The sequence below is a fragment of the Hippichthys cyanospilos genome, chromosome 2 (genome assembly GCF_059441005.1).
Source record: "Hippichthys cyanospilos isolate Australia breed blue-spotted pipefish chromosome 2, RoL_Hcya_1.0, whole genome shotgun sequence".
Lineage (NCBI taxonomy): Eukaryota > Metazoa > Chordata > Actinopteri > Syngnathiformes > Syngnathidae > Hippichthys > Hippichthys cyanospilos.
This window is the reverse complement of record NC_142370.1, coordinates 4,448,700-4,470,358: the sequence shown is the minus strand read 5'-3', so window position 1 is coordinate 4,470,358 and position 21,659 is coordinate 4,448,700. Positions and strand designations below refer to the sequence as shown.

Below are 21,659 nucleotides of genomic sequence, written 5' to 3'. Positions count from 1 at the left end.
TTTTGTTTTTTTTTTCTTTTTTAAAGAATGTTTCATGTGTGTTCATTCATCGATGTCAATGGTGTATGGCTTCTGACAAAGAATAGAATTTGTCATTTGTAATAATTTCCTCCTGTTTTTCCCACCAATCATTGTTATATGCCATAGATTTTTTTTTTTTTATAAACATTGCCCAAAGTATCGTAATACGTTTCTGAACACACATTTGCTGTATAACAATATCTTGCAATACACTTTTAAGACAAAATACCCAGCACTAAAACCTATATCCTACAGACATAGACTCAGCACAAGCATCAAAAAACCCCTAAAACAAACACTAAACCCACTAAATGATCAATGAAAGCTTTGAGAGCTACTCAAACAATTACCATCGCAATAATCCAATAACAAAAAAGCATTTCAAAAAAGAAAAACCTTCATTTTGTCTTTTTTCTGAGAATGCAATTGCAGCAGGCTGGTGGTGGCATCAGCATCATTGGGCAATTCTGTTTCTGCAAGCTCGGTGCCAAAAGCCTGCAGAGTGTGAGCCGTCGTCTTCACCATGAGCGCAAACGCTTCGATTGCCTGCATTGGAAATGTAGAAACACAGATACAATTGGTACTCAGTTTCATAAAAGATTCCATTGTGGTGATGAGTGAGTGTGCACATACAGTACGGTGTGAAATCCAGCTTTCATGACAGTATTCTTGCTCGCCCCCCAATTCTGTGGTTAGTTGTCCCGGGTCAATATAAGCATGGAGCTCGGTTACCGAACTCAGCATCACCACCTGCAGGGAGGTAGAGCAGGAGAGGGTGGGGCGTGTGTCAAGCAGAATAGAGGAATGGACTCAATTACAATCCATGAAGTCAAAGGGGTGACGATCTCTGGACGAAAAGCCCCACCTTCATTTTGAACTCATCCTTGTTGAACTTGAAGAGGAAGTCTGACAGTGCCCGCTGCAGCAAAGTTGTGGGACGCAACACCAGAACCAAGTTTATGCTCGCTGGGAAGGAGCCCTGAAGGAACATTATCATTCATTAGGAAATCATCCAGTAACAAAAAACTGACTTGCAATCTTTAGCATTCACTACTATGGAAGTGTGAAGCTGCCAAAATGGAGTCAATATTTTTGGCCGGCAAATGTATTTGCAAGTAAAGTGGTACTTACAAAATGAATTTGTTCCAGAAGTTTTCAAAATTAGATTTTTTTTTTTTTCCTATGTGGAGCTGCTTTTTACATGTAAATAGCCAAATCCATTCCAAGCCCCCAAAAATGTTCCTTAAACTCTTTAAATAAATAACATCGACCCCTGGATGGGGACTTTGGATGTCCACAAAATTTGATGAAGTCCGCCAAGTGTCATGTTGGCGACGGATATGGGAAGGTGGATCCAAAATGCAGGGAAGCAGGACGAGATGGGCTCAATAAAACGATTTATTACTCGCAGAAGCTGGGCGAAACACGAAACTAGAGCTACACTAGAGCTGGAACACGCTCATGACAGCTGACACAAATTACACTAACGTAAGACGCCAGGGAAAAACAACAGGAACCCAAAAGCAAAATAATTAAGTCAAACTCCACAAAATAAAGCCACAACAGGAAAAAAACCCAGACAGAACGTGACACCAAAAGCAGGCAACAAAGCTATTCCCTTAGCTATTCAACACTTTAACAAGAGTGTATGCAAAATTACAAATCGCACTTTAACATAAGGACATCATTTTATTTCTTTACCACCAATTAAATGTGAACAAAAAAATTACGAAAACATTAAAAAGGGAAAGAAAAATGTTCAAATGCTTGACTCACCAAAAAGCGTGTCTCACTTCTTTCAATACATACTCCATTCTACTTTCTTTCCTTAGAAAGATTTCAATTACTTGCTTATAGAGTTTCTGAGTTTCATTTCCAATAATAAATCTTTTTGTATTGACATGGACGCCAATGCGTAAAGTCGCGTCCAATTTCCGTTTTGTTTTTCTTCAGCCATTGTGGGTTAAAAAAAAAACAAAAACAAGTGGATTTGAATTTTCTGCTGAATGTCTGCAGATCTGGCTTCGATGTACGCTATGTCTCATGGTTGGAGTTAGAGTTAGAGTTGAGCAACATGTTTTTTTTTTTTTTCCAATAATTGTATTTAACTACTTCCAATGTGAAACATGATGGATCAATATAGCAACGCCTTCATGCAGTGAGCACCCAGTCACGTCACGTTCAACGTGAGGCCTCTAGATGGCAAACCTATGGCTCGATTGACTATTGCAGCTGTCCATTAAACATTAGGGCTACTGACATATCCATCTGCGCTAGCACAGAGGCCCGCTATGTTGATGCGAATGCCCTGGCTTCTGGCGAAGGCAGATTTCACACAGCATAGCGACACAAGTTAGCTGAATTCTAATTGGCGAAAAACTAAAACAAAACTACGGCACTGCAAGGAGCGTAACCAAATGGATATAAAATGACACAAAAAGAACAGAATAGGGAGAATAATTTTACATATAAAATATATATTTAATAAAAATAAATGTAAAATGAAATGGAAATACTATAATTATAATTATTATAGTTTATTATAGTTATGATAATATCAGATTATTTTACACTAGCAGAGAAGGCCTTGCTGGCCCTGAGGGCCCACCACTGCATTATTGTCTTGTTCGAGCGAGCACTGGTGTCGTGCGTCTCATTATTATAAGTCAACAATTTTCGTCTTTTGTATCCTGACTTTTCTATCGTAACTTGAGACGATATTTTTCCTAAGAGGCGTTTCCGGGGTAGAATTGTTCGTAACTAGAGACATTCGTAAGTAAAAGCACCACTGTTTGAATATAATTAAATGGATTCGAAAGTACATTTCAAATTATGTTCAAACATATTTCAGTTAAATAAGAAATACATCTGTCGCTTATCACTTTGTTTTATGTTTTGTGAAATAACGACAATTTATGTAATCATGTGAACTGCATTAAAGAAGTGAACTTATCTAGACACTGCAGCATATTCTCCCGTTCACGTTTAAGTAAATGAATACGCCTGCCTTGCACACTTTCGAGGTGCCACAATTCTCCCTAGCAGACTTCTTCAAACACACACACACACCATATCTTGGAAATACTGTATGTGTGCAACCACCAAAAAGGCATGATGCAGGTGAATCTTGGTGGCCTTAATTTCGGATTGTGGTGGTTTAATGAGACATTTCCACAGATTCATTTAGAAAATATGTGCCACGTCATTTTCTTTGGCTATCCTGACAGGGGCAGCACAGTGGATGATCAAGTTTATTTGTATAGCCCTGAATCACCACAGTCTCTAAAGACTTCACAGGTGAAAAAATAATCATACAGAACACCACAAATACGCAGCCGCACCTAAAACCTAAGTTAACTGTACATATGATCAGATCATGTACATAAAATACAGTTTGTTTCATAAAACTGCTTCACTCACACATGTACTGTGTGAGGTGACATTATGAATACAGTACTACCATTTGTCTAGAATAGGCAAAGAAACACAGAAAACATTAGGCCCGGAGAAATTAGTTTGTTACAATTGCTGTTTAAAAAATGAAAAATAAAAATGAAAAATCATAAATTGAGGGACCACAGAGAGAGTGACACAAAAACACTTGATTTTTCACACTGTGAAGATCAGCTGAGTGTTGCTACCACACAATGTACAATGCTGTATTGGCAAGTGAAATTAATTACAAGTACTGCTAAAACAGCTTGCTACATTAACATGACAATGCTAATTTGGTTCCACAGACAGGCCATCCCGGATACACTTTTTTACAGTCAAGCAACATGCACACTCATGAGACACACTTTCAGGCTACAAGATCAAAGGTTCTATAAATAAATGATCAGAATTAGAATAACATTTTCTACAAGCCAGGCTGATTTATATTCTCAGAGAGCAGAGAATCAGTCCTGCCTTCCAAACAATGTGCTTGTCGCTCTCCTGGGAGCAGGCTAGCCACATGCTAATCCCTAAAACTCCAACCCCCCCCAACCTTTGTCACAAATGCAGTTGCACTTTCTGAGTTGGTACATCAAAAATAGCCAGGACACTGTTCTTCAACCCTTATCTATCTGCCGTACTTCCACCCTTAGCTATTCAATAGAAGGCCAAAGTTTAAATACTTTATGCAAATTTTTGCATATTAATGAGTAGAATTTCTTTTGAAATGAATGACTTGATCAAAGGGTTCGGGTAACCTTCCACAAGCTTTTCAAGATTCAAGAGTTTTATTGTCATATGTATAGTATTTTTATACCACGCAAAGAAATTATTACTCTGTTCACTTCCTGAGCAGCACACTACATTGCATAATCGAGCAAATAAATAGCATTAAAAAAATTACAATATCCTGGCTCTTTCCATCTGACATAACTGGTCTAGCTGAGTCAAGTTTTGTGATGGTCACTCTAAAACATTGGACTTTATTATTCTTAAGCCATTTTTAACCATTTTGGCAGTATGCTTACTTATGTCTTAGTTAACCCATTTGCAAATAGCTTTTAGCTTTCTGGCTAAGGTTTTGAGATGCAGCCTTAACGTTATCCAGCCGTCCATCCATTTTCTATAGCTACTCATCCTTATTATGGTCCTTGGTGTGCTGGTGCCTATCCCAGCTGTCTTTGGGCAGTAGATGGGGGACACCCTGAACCAATTGCCAGCCAATCGCAGAATTTGTATGATGGATTTTTAAATTCAGCTACTGGCATTTAAACCACTGAATGGTTCGGGTCCGGAATACGTACATTAAGAAAATGCTAAATGAATAAAAACCCAGTTGAGCTTTGAGGCCTGTAGATTGAGGGAAATTACAGGAGTGAAACAGCCAAACATACCATTGGAAGTGAAATCAGCCCCAACTGTGCTTTTAAATTCAGGTTAAATACCATGTTCCCCTCATTCCGCTGATTAAGGCAGTGCTTCAATTATTTTTTTGAAAGGACCTCCGCAAAGAAAAAGAAGAAAACATCAAACCCTCTCTGTCCACTCACTGCAGTGGCTAAAAATGAGATCATTAAATTTGATAAGGATACGGAAAATTGTATCTTTTATAACTAACACAAGAGAAAAAGCTATTTAAATAAAGATTCAACAAACGTTAACCTTACTTTTTACAGTTCATTCTCTGACATCTAAAAAAAAAAAGGTCAATCCTGATTCAAACTAGAAACCTTTTTGACCAACTGAATAGTTTGACGTTGAAAAAAAATGACTTACTTGAATAAATACTTATGAATGAATGAATAAAATAAACTGATCTGGAACATTAAAAAGAACATCTTAAACATTCTAACTTGAAGAAGAAGGTATAAAACACTGTGCTGATTTTCTTCTAAAACACATTCATCATTAATGTGATCCAGATAAATATTGACAGCAATTTAAAAGTTTCTAACCCCTGCAGAGACTTGGACAATGAGATTGCCACAGCGTCACTTGGTGCGATAGGTGTGCAATTACACTACACAACGCAAAAGCAAAGCCTGTTTCCCTTCGTCCTAGTGAGGATAAGCAGCAATAGAAAATGTTCTCCCCGAGCCCGCGTGGGTTCTCTCCGGCTTCCTCCCACGCTCCAAAAACATGCATGGCAGGTGTATTGAACATACTAAATTGTCCTTAGGTGTGGTTGGGTGTGTTTGTCTCTGTGTGCCCTGCAATTGGCTGGCAACCAGTTCAGGATGTCCCCCCCGCGCTTACTGCTTGAAGCCAGCTGGGATAGGCACCAGCAAGCCTGCGAACCTTGTGAGGATAAGCGGCTCTAAATAGCAATTTAATAACACAGACCAAAGATGATTATCCATTCGCTGAACTGCTTATCCTGACGAGGGTCACTAGCCTACTGGAGCCTATCCCCACTATCTTCAGGCACAGTGGTGGGTACATCGTAAAAAGGTTGCTCGCCAATTGCAGGGCACACAAAGGCAAAAGGTCAATCACCTGCAAAAACACACATCAGGTGGTTTGGTTTGTCCAATATATGCACCATGCATTTTTTGAGAAATGTTTGAGGAACCCGGATTAAACCCACTCAGACAGGGTGAAATTACAGAAAGTCCACACAGGAGGGCCAAAAAGCCTCAATCCAATCCAGCAAGCTCTGCACTGTGAGGCGGACCGACGTGTTAACCAATCCACTACCATGCCGCATAATATAAAAGAGCAATAATATTCCTCCCGGGTGCAGTGATAGTGTTGTAAAGATGAACAAGAGGGCCTGATGAGCTTGGTGCCCATTAGCATACATTAGCATGCATATGCATGAACCTAATTAGCTTCACAGTCTTGCTCAGGATAAACATATTGACAACAGATGTCTGTGATAAGCTATCGATGTATTTCTTGAGGAACAAGAGCTTTTAATAGTGGTTACCAGATACATTTCCCATTGGATTCACTATTCTGCGTGCAGTGCCCACCAAAGGTTAGAGACCTGCAGATGATGTAGGCTAGTAAGCTAAAAGAATGCATGCAGACACAAGAGGCACGTGAGACAGAGACGACTGTGGGCTCTCTCCGTTAACATACATGCAGAGACCGACAGATAAACTAGCATGTTTTTAACCTGCCATAGGGGGTAACATACACCACATGCACATGTCTCCATACAGTTGAGTGTCTTACTGCGATTCGTAGCAGGGTAGCCCTTACGGAGGCCCATCTGTCCAGTCGCCTGTCGATGACTAGAATGAATCCTACTCCTGATGCGGCAAGGCTGAAAAAAAAAAGAAGAGTTTCTTTATTTACTCGTTTTTACATTACATTTGTGTGAGCATCTTTTTAAGTACACTAGATAGATAGGTAAATATTTCATGCTGCCATTTTATTTGGACTTTTTCGGGGCATTATTTTGTGCATGTATGTGTAGGGGGGTGGGTGTCTGCGACGGACGCCGCGTGTGTGTTGACAGCCAAAAGGTTTTAAGAGCAGAGGTTTTAATAACTTACTGTCAGCAATATGCTTACAATCAGTGGTTTTTCAATGATTACGACTTCAATAATCACCATGACAACCTTCCTTTTTGTGGATGCATTAATACCGTACAACATCCATTCTACGGACAGTGCCATATGCAGAGATCTCATCAAGATAATGCAGGTGTCAGCGTGTGTGTGTATGTGTGCTTTTTTCTGTCGTGGTCTTGCTGGACATTGGCATTTCTGCTCCAATCCTATGCACAATGTACATTAAGAAAATATAATGTAGATATGGTGGGTTTCTTAAACGAGCGTGTACAGGCATACATGTTAGAGGAATGCTACCTCGCAAACGTAGCAGCAGCAGCAGCAAATCTTCAATCCATCCCGACAATGATAGAAAAATTCAAACCAGCTAGATGAAATACAATAATCCATCAAATTCCAGTATTAGAAAAAATATTCCTCAATTTATCGTGCTTGTATATTCCTTTATTTTCCGTTATTCCATTTTGTCCTGCATCGCTGATCATCTGTTTGCAGCCTGCAGATGGAGAGGGCACTGTTCTCATCCTTGAAGAGCATCCCCCCCCTCCTCCTCCAACTCCTCCTCCACCAACACCATCTCCCTCTCAGCAAATGAGAGACAATCTCTGCATCTTACTGTTTTTCTACAGCCAATGAGGGCTCTTGAGAGCAGCCCGAACTGCAGTTGGGTGCCAAGAGCAAGCGGACAAAAGGGAGGGGCCTCTGAGAGGGGTGCAGGATATGGAAAGCATCGCCGCAAGGAAACAAAAAAAACAAATACACAGAAAGGGTGCTGTGCCCCCCCCCCACACACACACCCACACATCCACATCAGATGTATAGATCTCTACACCGTCAATGGAATAGCTTGTGCTGATGTAAGTTTCTTGCATACAATTCGGGGTCTTTTATCTTTCATGTTTCTTGTCTTTATGTTAGCGCTATGATCTATATTTAAACCACCAGTGATGTCATCTCTCAGGGAGTACTGCGGTTTTGTGCTGCCACCTGTTGGTCTCAAACGGTATTACTGACAAACAAAACAAAACTGACCTGGGCACAGTGGTGAGGTAGTTGAGCACATTTTTAATCTCGTCCTCTTCCAGTTCGTTGAAAGTTGGGAACTCTGGAAAGATGACAATGGGGCTGCCATCAGCTCCACGGCCCCCTGTTGGAGGAGAGGTGACAATCAAGCAAAGGTTGCATTCACAGTGATCAACTAATGATAGCATAATTCTCTTATATGGTGGATGGAAGTTTAAGCATGTGGCAGTTGTACAGGAAAGTATAAATATACAAGAAAAAATATAGGATGTTCGTAGACTTAAGCGTGACATTTCAAATCTCACCCACATGTGTAGTATAATAAGTGTGCACAAAAGCAAAAATTGCAAAAGTGAAAAATAAAAAAAGGGGTCAGAAACACACAGATGGATTCTTCCTTCATTGGTGGCTCACATTGCAAAGCAGATGATCACAGTGATGAATTATTTACATGGCGTCATGAAGCAGTTGTTATCGTCCTGGCAACCCAATGCAAAGCTCCATTGTGTGGTTCTAGTGCATGTCTAGTGGAAAAGTTTGAAACGTGCAAAAGGAACACTTTTGTCCGCGTGTGACATCATGAATGTACAGTTGAGAAGAGCAAGAAAACAAACCAACCTGGTAAGGTGGCAAACTGCTTCTGGAGTTCGGTGCCAATTTGTGCTGCACACAAAGGAAGATCTTCTTTCTGCAGAATTTCATCTGGGAAGAGATGTCAAAACTTGTTTTTACCCGCGTATTACTTGGTGGCTTTCTTGTGTCAGTCTGTATATGTATATAACCATTGAGTGTTGTTATGAATAAAGAAAATTAATAGAGAACTTTTTCAGTCATGCAGAATGTAATTTTGATTCTTTTCCAGCAATGGCAATGTCATAACAGTAAAATGAACTGAATGAATTTAATGGCATAGTAGAGTAACCGTTATTCAATCCGTCAGTCAAGGAACATGCAGGTACCGAATCAATGTACATGAAATTGGAACTATCATGACAATTCAGCTCATGGAAACCTTTAACCATGCTATGTTCATTTGTCACTATAAACACTCCCAAAGTGTTATTTTCCTTCACTGACGCATTTCGAACAATTCCTTGCTTATTCTGCGCTCTCAGCACCAGCCCCGCTGGTAAATTTTGCCACAGGTAGGGGGAATGCCCGCAGAGCGTCTCGTTTTTTATTTATTTTTTTTTTTTTTAAAAAGTGTGTGTGTATATATATATATATATATATATATATATACATATATATACATATATATACATACACACATACATATAAATATACATATATACATATAAATATACATATATATATATATATATATATACATATATATATATATATATATATATATATATATATAAATACACATAAATATACACACACATATATATATATATATATATATATATATATATATATATATATATATATATATATATATATATATTTTTTTTTTTTTTTTTTTAAGCTACCATTTTTAGGATGCACCCATACTTTTGGCCTTCAAGAAAATGTGTCTTATATTTGGGGAATTATGGTAATTAACACACACTGAATACTAACAATTAACCATAGGCTAATTCAATCGTTTTCCAGCTAAATGTTGAAAAAAACATGACCTGGGTGTATCAGCACACTTACGCTACAATGGCATTGGAAGATATCCAGTACTTATTGGATTCGTATCTGAATTTGGCAAAAAAATGACTGATAGGAATTTTCTTTCTGTTTAGGCTTTTATGACCCATATTCCACTCGTGCCACTTTGACTCAAATATGCAACCTAACTGCACAGTGCGGAATTATAGTGCACTCAGCAAGCACCCTCTCATTTCCCAGCCCATTGATGTGAACATGTCAATGCAATGCAGTCAATGCAAACACTGCTATCTTCTTTCCCAGGACCATGGTGACAGACACCGTACTCTTCCAACGTGTGATTAGGTCATCGTGCCTGTGATTTGGTCATTAGGACATCATGCCTGTGATTTATTACAGCGGCAGGAGACGTGACAACTTCCAACAGAAAATATCCATATACCAGTACAGTAAGTATTCCCAACTGTCAAACAGAAATTCCCAGACCAAGAAAAAAAGCGTATGCATTACATTTTTTACGACTATATTTCTTTAAGGATCAACCCTTTGCAACGGAACTTCCGATATCTAGAACTCAGACGCAATTCTGACGCCCACAGTGTCCACTTCTCCGTTTTCAATCATCTGACCCGAAACGGCGACATGTAACTAGATTGTTAAGAGTTCGAGTTGTCATTACGAAAGATTTTAATATTATTCATTTACGTCCTGTAGATCATGGCGTCCATAAGAAAAATGGAAATGACCGCGGAAGAGAGAGTGAAATAGTACAAAGTAAAACAATCTTAAGACACTCGAGGTCGGAACGACTCAAATCTACGAGGTTTTGAAAAACAAGGGATTACCTTCTCAGAGGACATTGCTTGTGGCTCAACTCACAATCACCTGACATCAGCGATGATCAACGGGACAGTTGCTTTCAATTAGCAACACAATTGTATGATACGCAGGCAAACAATTTCATAATGCAACAATTGAAGCCAATACGAATCAAAATAGACTCATTTGTTCACAGTACTGTAGTTAAGTACAGTACAGTACTGTATTGGCGTTATTCTATAAGCATTACAGTTTTTGGACCATATTTTTGCATTTTCCAGTATTGTGTTCATATAGCCTACCGTACATATTCTGAACACTGCAGTTTTTGTTTAAGAAAAAGATTTTGGACAATACATTTTTGCATTTCATTGCATATGTACTGTGTTTTGTTAAGGCATCGTTGTTTCCCACGTAAGAAAATTCTGTTATAAGGAAAGATTGGACAGCTCAAATATGATTCCTTAGTAGAGAATACTTACTGTATATATGTTGCAGAAAGAACTATGGTATACCTATATACAATTATACTTACATTAACTTCATATTATTTTATGTTAAATTGTGAATGTATTCATGACTCTTCAATAAAGCAATCAATTTAACTGGTTGAACATATTTGTAAAAATGTAATAATTTTGTTATCTGTCAAATAGACCCACATAATCCATGTCATCATCAAAGATCTCGATTATTTAGTTACAAAATAATTGGCAGCAACCTGCTTGGGAGAAATTGACCCAGTTTGTTCTGAGAAAACGTGCAATTTGAAATTTTTATTTTGTAAACTTCAGTATGACCAAAAAAAAAAAAACAAATATACTTGTTAAATTGAATATGTTGGTAGATAAAAAGGGCACTTATGTTTGTATTTAATGAGTTTTGTTTGTTTCCGCAAACATTTGCATTGGGGGTCCAAGGAAAACTTGATCTAATAAAAAGGGGTCCCTGACTCCAAAAAGTTTGAGAACCCCTGGTATAGATTGTACACCATGAGGGACAAACATAAAAAAAAAAAAAAATTCTGACAGTGTGAAGGACCTAAAACCTGCAATTTTCAAGTCAATGGGGCTAAACAGCTAAGACCTGCTTAGTCTTTTTTTTTTTAATAAATTATAGACGTGCGGAAGCCACAAATAGGGCGAAAAAGGAATTGAAAGGAAAAGTAGCAAAGCATGGAAGTTGAAATAAACGATGGAAAGCTGGAGACGTGGCACAGCCGCAGGTCCACTTGGCAGCTTTGAAACACTCCACAAGAATTCCAGCTAAGGCCAGAAGCCTCTAATTTGACCAAAAACAACCACTCTGCTATAATTATCTGCTACTCCATGAGAGTGAAACAAATCTCCACAATGAAGCGCAACTTGTCAAAAGTTGTTTTTTTTTAACCTGTAAATTCCAAGAGGCTTTAAATGCACGCATGCGTTTCTTGACTACATGTTGGCTCATTGCAGCTGTCATCTTAGCATCCGACAGACTGTGGTAGTCAACCCCTCATGCCTTGTACATTTCTCGGCATACATGTTCTGAGTGCCCACATGCATTTTGACAGCTCGATACTTTCAGTCTGACCTTTCCAAGACTGATCAGCGCTAAAGTTTGTTAAAGGTACGCTTCAGTGTAAGTTTCCAGTCTTACTTGTCTTTCTGAAGTTAGCTAAAGTACAGTGAGGAGAAGAAGGCCGCTTGGGTCAAATACAACATTCTGCAGAAGGATTTCAGAATAAAAAGTCAATCAGACAGACATCAGACATGCAGGCGTCTTTTTGTCATTGAAACGGAACTCTAAAACTGCCTGCTTTCAGTCCAATGAATGACATTAAACTATGGCTACTCTGCTGGGAAAGAAACCCTTTAGAGCGCATACATTCACAGGGGAAGTGGGGCACACACAAATAGTGATTATGGGGAGCAGAGAAAAGAATGTCCCTCCACCCCTTTCACACTCTTTCCCTCAACCGGACAGCCCTTCCTCATTTTATTCCTGCTTTTTCATAGGCTTAGCGGGGGTGGATAACACAGAGACTAGCATGCATGAAAACTAAATATGAATATGAACAATATCCTTGATTTTACTATACAGTGTTAATCCAACATGCTGATCCATCTTTTAAGTTCAACAATGCATGTTAAGTATGTCAAGCCACAAATTCTTTTAATCTGAGACTGTGCGGCATTATGGCTGAGCACGTGAAGAAGAAGAGAGCATAGAGGTGCTTGTCTCAATGGGCTGACACAGGAAAGATATATTTACACATGACTACTGTACATATTTAATGTGTTGACCTACTGCTTGACCACACTTGTGATGTGTTTTCCCTATGGTTCAACAACATCACACACACAACACCATCAAACTTAAAAACGCTTGGCAAGCATCTGCACTCATCAAACATAAGTAATGTAACTCTAAAATTCATATTTTGGCAGTGATAATAAAAAAAAAGATAAAGTCTTTATTGTCATTGTATAGCTGGTCCAATACAGTACAATAGCCCAATACAACCATATTGGGAGGCGCGCTGCCTGCCCTTCTTAATGCTTGTAAACGGGAGGTTGAGAGGTACACCATGCAAGTGTTAAATTTTGCCCTTGTCAGGTTCATTTACTGCCATTAGAAATTGGCAAGATTGTCATTTGGGGACATATTCAACATTGGCTGTTTCATCATGCATTTGCCCCGATTTTTGCCTTAATTCTTTCAAGGGCAACTTCCAAACGGGTTGCAATAGAAATTTTTGTGTTGACATCCCAAAAGCCCACTTATGACATTTGCAAGCCTTTCAATGACTTTGTTGATTGGCTTAGTCTTTAGTCCCATAATGCAAAAGTCTTCAAAAGTCATAATACTGTAATTGACATACATTTTTTTTATTTCAATTTCATAAATCTATATACATATACAGTGTGGATACTTCAAAAAATATAAACAGTGGACCCCTGGATTCAAGTATCCTTGACTTACGTTTTTCACATGTTGCAATCTGGAATACTGAGTTTTTTTCATCCCCTCTTTACGGTATTTTCCCTGCTTTACGAAGAAAAAAAAAAAAACTGTGACCCTAGGGGGTTGGCGGTATTAGTGTTTTGTCTTCATCTGCAGGTGTTTTTAGGTATTTGCACTTATTTCCATGGGACTGGGACATTGGGAACATGGGACTGCTTCCATGCAATGGGTCACTACAATGCTGGTCTGCTATTGGTCGGCGTCTCCTCACAAAGATGCTGGTTTGCTACTGGTCGGCCTGACTCGTTTCAAAATGTCGGAATGGTAAAGCTTTGTCCTATCGTGAGTGGTTACAAAACTGTATTTATAGGGCATTTTACTGCTGAATTCAAACTTGAGTGGGTTAGCCACGGGACCCCAAGATTGCTAGTGATGTTAAAGAGAGAAGAAAGAAGATGATTTATATGGAAACGAAGCTGGAGATAATCAAGAAAAACAAAGAAGGCTAAGCTAGCCTAGGCTACCCTCACTAGGGAATATGGGCATAACAAGCGCCACTCAAAGGTTAATAAATCTTTTCTATACTTTATGTTTTCTGATTGTATATTGCATTGTGTATTGTAGCACTTAATACACTATTTATTTTGGTACCAATTTTTAATATGTAAGTACAATTTTGATGTTCTTACCTGGAGATCTAAACGCATTAGCTGTTTAACATAGGTTTGGATTGCCCGCAATACAGCGAATTCGCCTTACGAGCCCAACCGCGGAACGGATTAATCTCGTAACACGGGTCCCACTGTATATGTATGGAGAGGGCTGATGCCCTGAAAGAAAATATATATGAAAGAAAATATATATATTCATATTTGATGACATTATGACGTTTTCAGTCAGCCCAAGATGGATGATAAGGCCAGTTTAGTGACAAATCCCTGGAAACCCAGGGGATAAATAAACAATAAATAAATTAGAGATTTAAAAAAAAGCATAGAATTGTTTATACATTTAAAACATAGGTTTTTTCAGGGGATGCCATTGTGTATTCTATTATTTCTCTTCACCTGTGAAGGCCTTTGAGACTGTGGTGGTTTAGGGCTCTACAAATAAACTTGACAACCTAGACTAGATTGACAGTGTGTAATTCTTATTTTTGGTGAGTTCTTATTTTGTTTTGTTTTAGAATTGCTTACTTGCCCAACACTGTTATCCTGTAGCTTTTACCCTTTTTTTTTTTTTTTCAAAATGCACAATATATTCAAGAACAGTTTTCTCTATCAGATGAGAGTTCATGAGAGTTCATATAATACATTTAATTGTATATACAAGCACACAAACAAACATACATGGTGGTGTGTAGCAAACACGTGAATCCAAATGCAATTGCTCATTTCTCTCTATTTGATGAGCAGACCCCTGCCTTGTATGCGTGTCGTCTCCACATCTTCCCTCAAATACATTTTTTTTTGCCTATGCATACACAGTTTGCACCCATTAACAGCTGGTTGTTGTGTTTGAACTGGCAGTGTGTTCTGTCGGATCTGTGTGTGTGTGTGCGTGCGTGCGTGCGTGCAGGCGCCTGCAGTGTGTATACACATGCTTGTTGTGTAAGTGAAGCAGAGCTCTATTAGCGGGCATTACGGTGAGGCTTTACCAAAATACCATCTGTCACTGATACGCAAATGCACGCACACTAACAAAATGCCTGACAAAAACTGGGTCAACCAGGCAAACAGTGATCTGGAATGTGTAAGCGCTGTCCAATCCCAATCCCAATGAATGCTATTAACCCTTTTACTGGGCAGAGCAGCCCCTTTTGGCCAATAGTCTAAACAGGCAAAAACAGCTTTTACTAGGCACATGTTTTTCTCCTTTTAAGTCCGAAACAAGAAAGGTCTTTAGAGAAATTTGAAGGTATGTTATAATTTTAAAAACTGGCTGTTACGGACGCTTTTGGCTGTTTTGCCTGTTTCAACTATCGGCCGAAAGCAGCCACTGTGCCCAGTAAAAGGTTAAGGAAAAACTGCAGGCAGGCATTCTCTGTTTAGATGCTACGCTACGTAACAAGTTCAAAATTTGTTATGTGGTTGATTTGGATAATTTTCCCACAACCTGAAGTGTTTTTTCAAGTACAGTGGTCTATATATGTATACCTATGTATATCTTTTAATGTAAAAGGATGGACTTTCAAGAGTAAGAATTGTCCATCTTGGTTTAAGGCGTGCCCCACTGGGGGGCGTGGATGACCACAGGGAAAAGGATTTATTTTTGCCACGTGATGTGGAATTGTGATTAAAAAAAGGATTGGCATCTTTTTTTCAGGCGCTTTGATGCACTTGGGTTTTTTTCTGCTTAGACAAACCTTTAACCCACGGCTATCAAACTCAAGGTTTGGGGCTAGATCCGGCCCACCACATCATTTGATGAGGCCCGTGAAATGCAGATTTGACTTCAAGTTTCTATCTAAAATACCAAACTTGCAAGCTGTCTTCAAACCTTTAAAAATAAACTTTTTTTCTTCGTAATCTCTCTTTTGAACAGATTTTACCAGCCTGTGATTACAAAACTAGCTAAGTTTGTGACGAACATGTAATTAAATGTATTTGATTCACAGTCATCCTCTGACAGAAACTACAATGTGGTCCACGATAAAAATGAGTTTGGTTTATAATGCTTTTTCCTTTTGTTAATGTTAAAAGGATACGGTTTTAGGTATACTAATACCATTTTTATTTGTCATAATCTTAATTATGGGCGGCGTGGCAGGTGTGTGTATGTGTGCGTGTGTGGGTGGGGGGGGTTCTTAACTGTCATTCCTCGTAGCTACTGTATTAGTCATGATAGAAAGCCAAATAAGACGACAAAAATAATTTATGACCGCATTAAAAAAGAAAAAACTAAATCCAAATTTTACCTTCAAGTGGCATATAACAACATGCAGTGCAGTACTAAAATGGGTCCAAGTCAAAAGGTCAACAATTGCCTAAGGGAAGGAAAGTGATCTGTCTGCTGAAAGACCAGTACCTCAATGTGATTTTTTTTTTCTTTATTCTTTAACTCCAAGATGTTCAAGGTAATTTCTTGTTGTATCGCGATGTTTTTGCTAACGTTTTCCCTTTGTGTTTGATGGGTGAACTCTAATGTGTAGAATAACTTGCTGCATGGAGCAAATGCCCCCAGTCCACGCCCTCTTCTCCTTCTTTTATTTACGGTTGACAAACAAACCATCCATTTCCTTTTTTTTCCCCGTTTGAATTTACAATTGACATATAAACAAGAAACTCGCTTGGGTGCACACAAAACACAAACTGACATCCAAAACGTGTTTTAAATTATGTTGGCGAAGGTTTTTCTCCTTCGCTTTCCATAGCTAAAAGAAACAGGACTGCCCTCAACTGGGTGGGACTCCCTATGTCATATAACTAATGATTACTTGAAGAAGGAATATCTATAAAAATATGTTGGTTGGATAGAACACATTTATTTACACCTTATTGAAATTTATAGTGGGATATCAAAAGTGATTACATATTGTCACTTTAAATACAGAATATGTGCAATGCGTTTCCACAAAAATCAGGCTTATGTCTCTGAAAATGGAAATTGAGAATCTGATATATTCCAATTCTGCACATAATTCCTTAAAAATGTTATATAATATATGAAGGTAGCTTGAAAATAGACAAAATTACAGCAGTTTGAATGTTGCAGAGTTTAAATTAATTCATCTTTCAAAAGTCCATATTAACCAGTACCTTAGGAAAAAGATATTGAGCAGAAACTTTTAAAAAGTGTTGAATGACCACTGTGAAGTAAATTCCAGGTAAAGACATAATCTGAGATTTGATGGGCAGGGCAGCTACAAACACTTTGGAATTCAACATGCAAATAGCAATCACAAGGAGGCAGCTCGGACAACAACCATGACCAAATACCAATGGAGGGTGATGCAGATTCTGCACATCCAACTGAACGGCAACAATGAGATCCAGGTCATTTGCAACTATACCTTCTCAGTAATAAGATACCTTGCTAGCATGATTCCCTGGCAGAGATGCAAGCCAGTAATATCAAGACAAGAAAACTCCTTACAATGCACAGAGGGCTCCACTCCAAGTCCAGCATCCCGAGGCTGTACACAAAGCAGAAATATGGGGCCTGTGGACTAGTGAGCATTCTGGACACAATCCAGGAGGAAACAACAGGCCTCCAAGATGATGATTAAGATGATGGCGCCGTGAATGATCGGTTCAGTGAATGCCTCTGACAGCAAATGCCCAGTTAAGAGAAGGAGCCAGATGGATGGCCATGGAAGGACAAGCTAATCATGGCAGCACAAGAACAGGCCTTAAACCCAAGCTCAATAGAGGCCAGGGACTGACAAACTGGTGACAGCAAACCAACTCGAAAACATAGTGGTGAATAAACAACAGTTGTTATAAATGTCGCAATCCCGAGTGACTGCAACATCCAGAAAAAGGAACATGAAAAGCTGGAGAAGAACAGAGGGCTGAGGGAAGAACGAAGCTGCGCTTCCCTTGCAGCCTCTGAGGAATGGCTACTGGTCCACAGTACTCTTAATGAAGAAAACTGTGGCGAGTGTCATGTGATGACAGTGGCAAGCAAGTTTGTCAAGGTGTTAACCCGGAAGCGGATACCCATCACTGGATCTCACAAAATCAAGGTTGAATGTATTTTCTCTTATGGGGAAGCAGGTGCCATTTTCAGCAAAGAGATTAACAAATTCAGTCCGTTTCAACCACATTGTTGCAATTACAGTACACTACTCTTGCACCTAGCATGCAACACAGCTCACATGCCAGTCTGCAATATGGGAGCTTAGCGACTTTTAATCTTGACTTTGCAAAACAAAGTGAGCAAGCACAGCAAGCTTAACCGCATTTGTGCGCGAGTGAAATAAGTGTGACGGTCAGGCCAATTGCCTGCACAGCAAACACACACAGGCACCCAGAAACATAGACAAAAGAATTTGACATTCAAACAATTAATAGTGAGTTTTCTTTATTGTTGTGCCAAGAGGAACACAGGACACACGCTAGGCTATTAACACCAAAACACTATCAACGCACAAGACAAAACACAATAACACATGCATACTGTAAGTGCACAGGCGACTTCAATTTGTGCATCTGACCTCAGGACAAAATGCATGGCTTGTATTATGTAACACATAAGAAGAGGGTGAAGCATCTTGCTGCCATTAAACAAAATCAATGATGATGACAAAGTAAAGCCATGTTCTCTCATTCATGTCATCTTCAACAGGGGACTTGCAAACTGTGCTCCACATCCTTGAGCCTTAAGGGAACAGTGAGTGGTGATCAGCTGATTCAATGGGATGACTTCTCATTGAACAACGTGACCTAGTTTGTAGATTTAACACATTTCCCAACAAGTAATCTGTAAAAAAAAAAAAAAAGTGTTTATCTAAGTGTAAAATAGACGCTTGACTTCCACTCTAACCTTTAAGAAGAACAACAAGGACAAATAATCATGCCAAACAATAGATATGCCAGATGCGTCGCAAAAGCCCATCAGTAAGAACTTGGGCTTTGGAACCACAGTCATGGTTTGGGTTCAAGCAAATACAGTGGTACCTCTACTTACGAACACCTGATTACGAAAATTTCAGGTCCTTAGTGATGAAACAAAATTCAAGATACACAAGGCGACAGTTGGTATCTGAGACACAAGACACCAATAATGTGCCGGCTTGCCCACAAACGAGACAATAGTTTTTTGCATTGATGTTTGCTGTGGTCTTCCACATTCCATCTTTACTCATTGCATCTACACTTCTGACCAACAATTTACACCATAAAACTGACAAACATGAAATTGACATTAACTACGGCTAACATTCTACATATTCACATAAAAATACACGCGTAATATACCACTTTAGGCTATCGCGTCTGACGTTAGCGTGTTAGCACGTATTTGGCACATCGTTAGCAATGACATCACGCAAGAAGCACTTCGCATGACCCCAAACTCGTTAGCAATGACATCACACAAGAAGCACTTCGCATGACCCCAAGCTAAGTTTAAGCCTTTAACCCAAACTAAATAGTATTTCTCCTGTGGACTTATAAATCATCAGTAGATCTCTTGAAATGTAAAATAAAAACGTACACATTAAACATCCTAAAAAGGTCTCTCTCGCTCTGCATTCATCACCAACACAGAAAGCACCATCTCAAGGCAAACAAGTGAACTGCATTCATATTGTCAACTGCTACAATTAATATGATTCATTTAAAGGTTTTAGGAGCATTTGTTATTATTGTTTACATGATATATTGTCATTATTATCCACACATGTAATTCTAATATTTATTTTTACCTTTTTTATGCATTTTTATAGTTTAATATTATTAATTTAAGAGGTTTAGGAGTATTTTTGGTTGCTTGGAACAGATTAGGTTGTTTACATGTAAAAAGTGGCTTTACATTGTGAAATTACTTCTGGAAAGAATTAATTTCTTAAGTAGAAGTCCCTTTGTAGATTACAGAGAGATGCTAGTTTGGTAACAACAGTCAAGGTACCTCTGGGCAATGTATGTCTTCTATGATGTCTTCTTTAAAATCTAATTTTCCTTATATAAAATTCTCTTCTTATTGCACTTTTGTCACATAGATTTGAATTTTGACGCCATGAAAAAGCCATTTGCTCTGCTTAGCTATAACCGCAATGCTTGTTTTTCCAATTCAAAAGTTGCATTGAACAAATTAACCGGAACAAGACAAGCCAGCAAATCAAGATGGAGGTTAATGGGGTCTGCTTCATTGCTTTATAATTCTTTACTCAAAGCCCCCTAAGGGAGACTGGCACTTATATCAGAAGCACAACTTAAACTATTAAAGCAGGCTTGCACAACCACGGTTCAGCAAACTACTTAATTAGTGCTGCTGACAGAATCACCTCTAATAGGACAAAAAGCAACTGCAAAACAACAAGCAATGCATTAAAGCTCTTTACCCGTCAGCATCTTCAGTTGCAGCCAAAGCCTGGTGATGTCAAAGCACAGTTGAGATACTCTGTTGACAGCCATGATTGCTGGGACCTGGACCCCCTCTTCGATGCATGTACACACACATAAGCGCACACAAACGCGCACACACACACACACAGGAACACACTCACAGCCGCATGCTGTCAAAGAACATGCCGGTGGAAGTTCCGGCACTTGCAGTCCATTCCTGCACAGCTGAGGACTGAAGCTGAGGACTGAAGCTGCCCACTGAGGTGTCGCCACACAGTGGTGGCACACACTCACACATGCATAGACACACTTGAACACGTACTCTCCCCCCGTTGGGCGGAGTTTCATAGGTTCCGCCCCCAGTTTCACATTTCACATGGTTCCTGCACAAAGAGCATCACTAAGGCTTGACAATGCTACACGCAGGTCTTTAACATCTTTGTTTTGAGGTGCTTCTTTTGCACTTAATGGATACCAAGCTCACGTGCACAAACACGCTGTCAAAGAAGACAGCAGGGAGAACCATTGTGCCAATTAGATGTAGACTCAAGCAACAATTGAAAACTGAGCCTGAATAAATCAGGAGGAGCAGCTTTGCTATTCAATGACTTCATCAGGTTTTTATTCTCCTACCCCTGAGGCAAATTCTGACCCAACTCTGGCTTTTTGACGTTTTTGATGACAATGACAGAAAAGGAAAAACATGCAAAAAAAAACAAAAAACACAGAGGCCAAAATATTCCATAGATTGTTGTCAGAGAAATCTCTAAAAGACTAGGACAAGCCTAGCTGCTAAGCAGCAAAAAGAGTAACACATACCAGCCAAGATTGACTTTTCTCTGCCATGGCAAAGGGAAAACAGCGAACGAAATCATGCGTTGCCAATAGCACTTATTCGTCGCTCAAGCGTTCCTGCCTGCTTTTTATTCATTCAGCAAAGCATTGCACATTACAAGACATAACAAAAAGAGCCAGTCGGGCGCCACCGACAGCTGGGCCAAGGTCCCAGCTCACACTTTCCTGCGTCAACAGCTTTATCCAATGACTGGGACGAGATGAACTAAGACTGCATAGATGGATAGCAATGCACGCTATTCTAGACAAGAAATAAGCACATAATGATAACCTATTACATGATTCCCTTCACAATTGTCAAAACATGATGACTTTCAATATGCCACGCTGCCATCACTACTAAATGCTTGCAAACGGGAGGCGGAGAGGTATACCCAATGGGTGTCAAATTTAGCCCATGTTCTGTTCATTTACTGCCATTCAT

General features: G+C 39.2%; 1 protein-coding gene across 4 annotated transcripts in view; it reads right to left on the bottom strand.

Annotated features, from left to right (window-relative positions):
- mcf2la (mcf.2 cell line derived transforming sequence-like a) overlaps positions 1-20,640 on the bottom strand; it is a 37,246-nt gene extending 16,606 nt beyond the window's left edge. For 3 of the 4 annotated variants that reach the window (XM_088407216.1, XM_088407225.1, XM_088407227.1), the window contains exons 1-7: positions 20,377-20,640; positions 8,619-8,702; positions 8,010-8,124; positions 6,637-6,727; positions 887-1,000; positions 655-771; positions 418-567 (exon numbers count right to left, since the gene is read on the bottom strand). In XM_088407216.1, the coding sequence (XP_088263342.1) occupies positions 418-567; positions 655-771; positions 887-1,000; positions 6,637-6,727; positions 8,010-8,124; positions 8,619-8,702; positions 20,377-20,449 (744 nt within the window). In that variant the 5' untranslated portion in view covers positions 20,450-20,640. Of the gene's footprint in view, positions 1-417; positions 568-654; positions 772-886; positions 1,001-6,636; positions 6,728-7,274; positions 7,512-8,009; positions 8,125-8,618; positions 8,703-20,376 lie in introns of those variants that run through there. The other variant, XM_088407235.1, reaches the window with a different exon arrangement.
- Between the last annotated feature and the right edge of the window lie 1,019 nt (positions 20,641-21,659).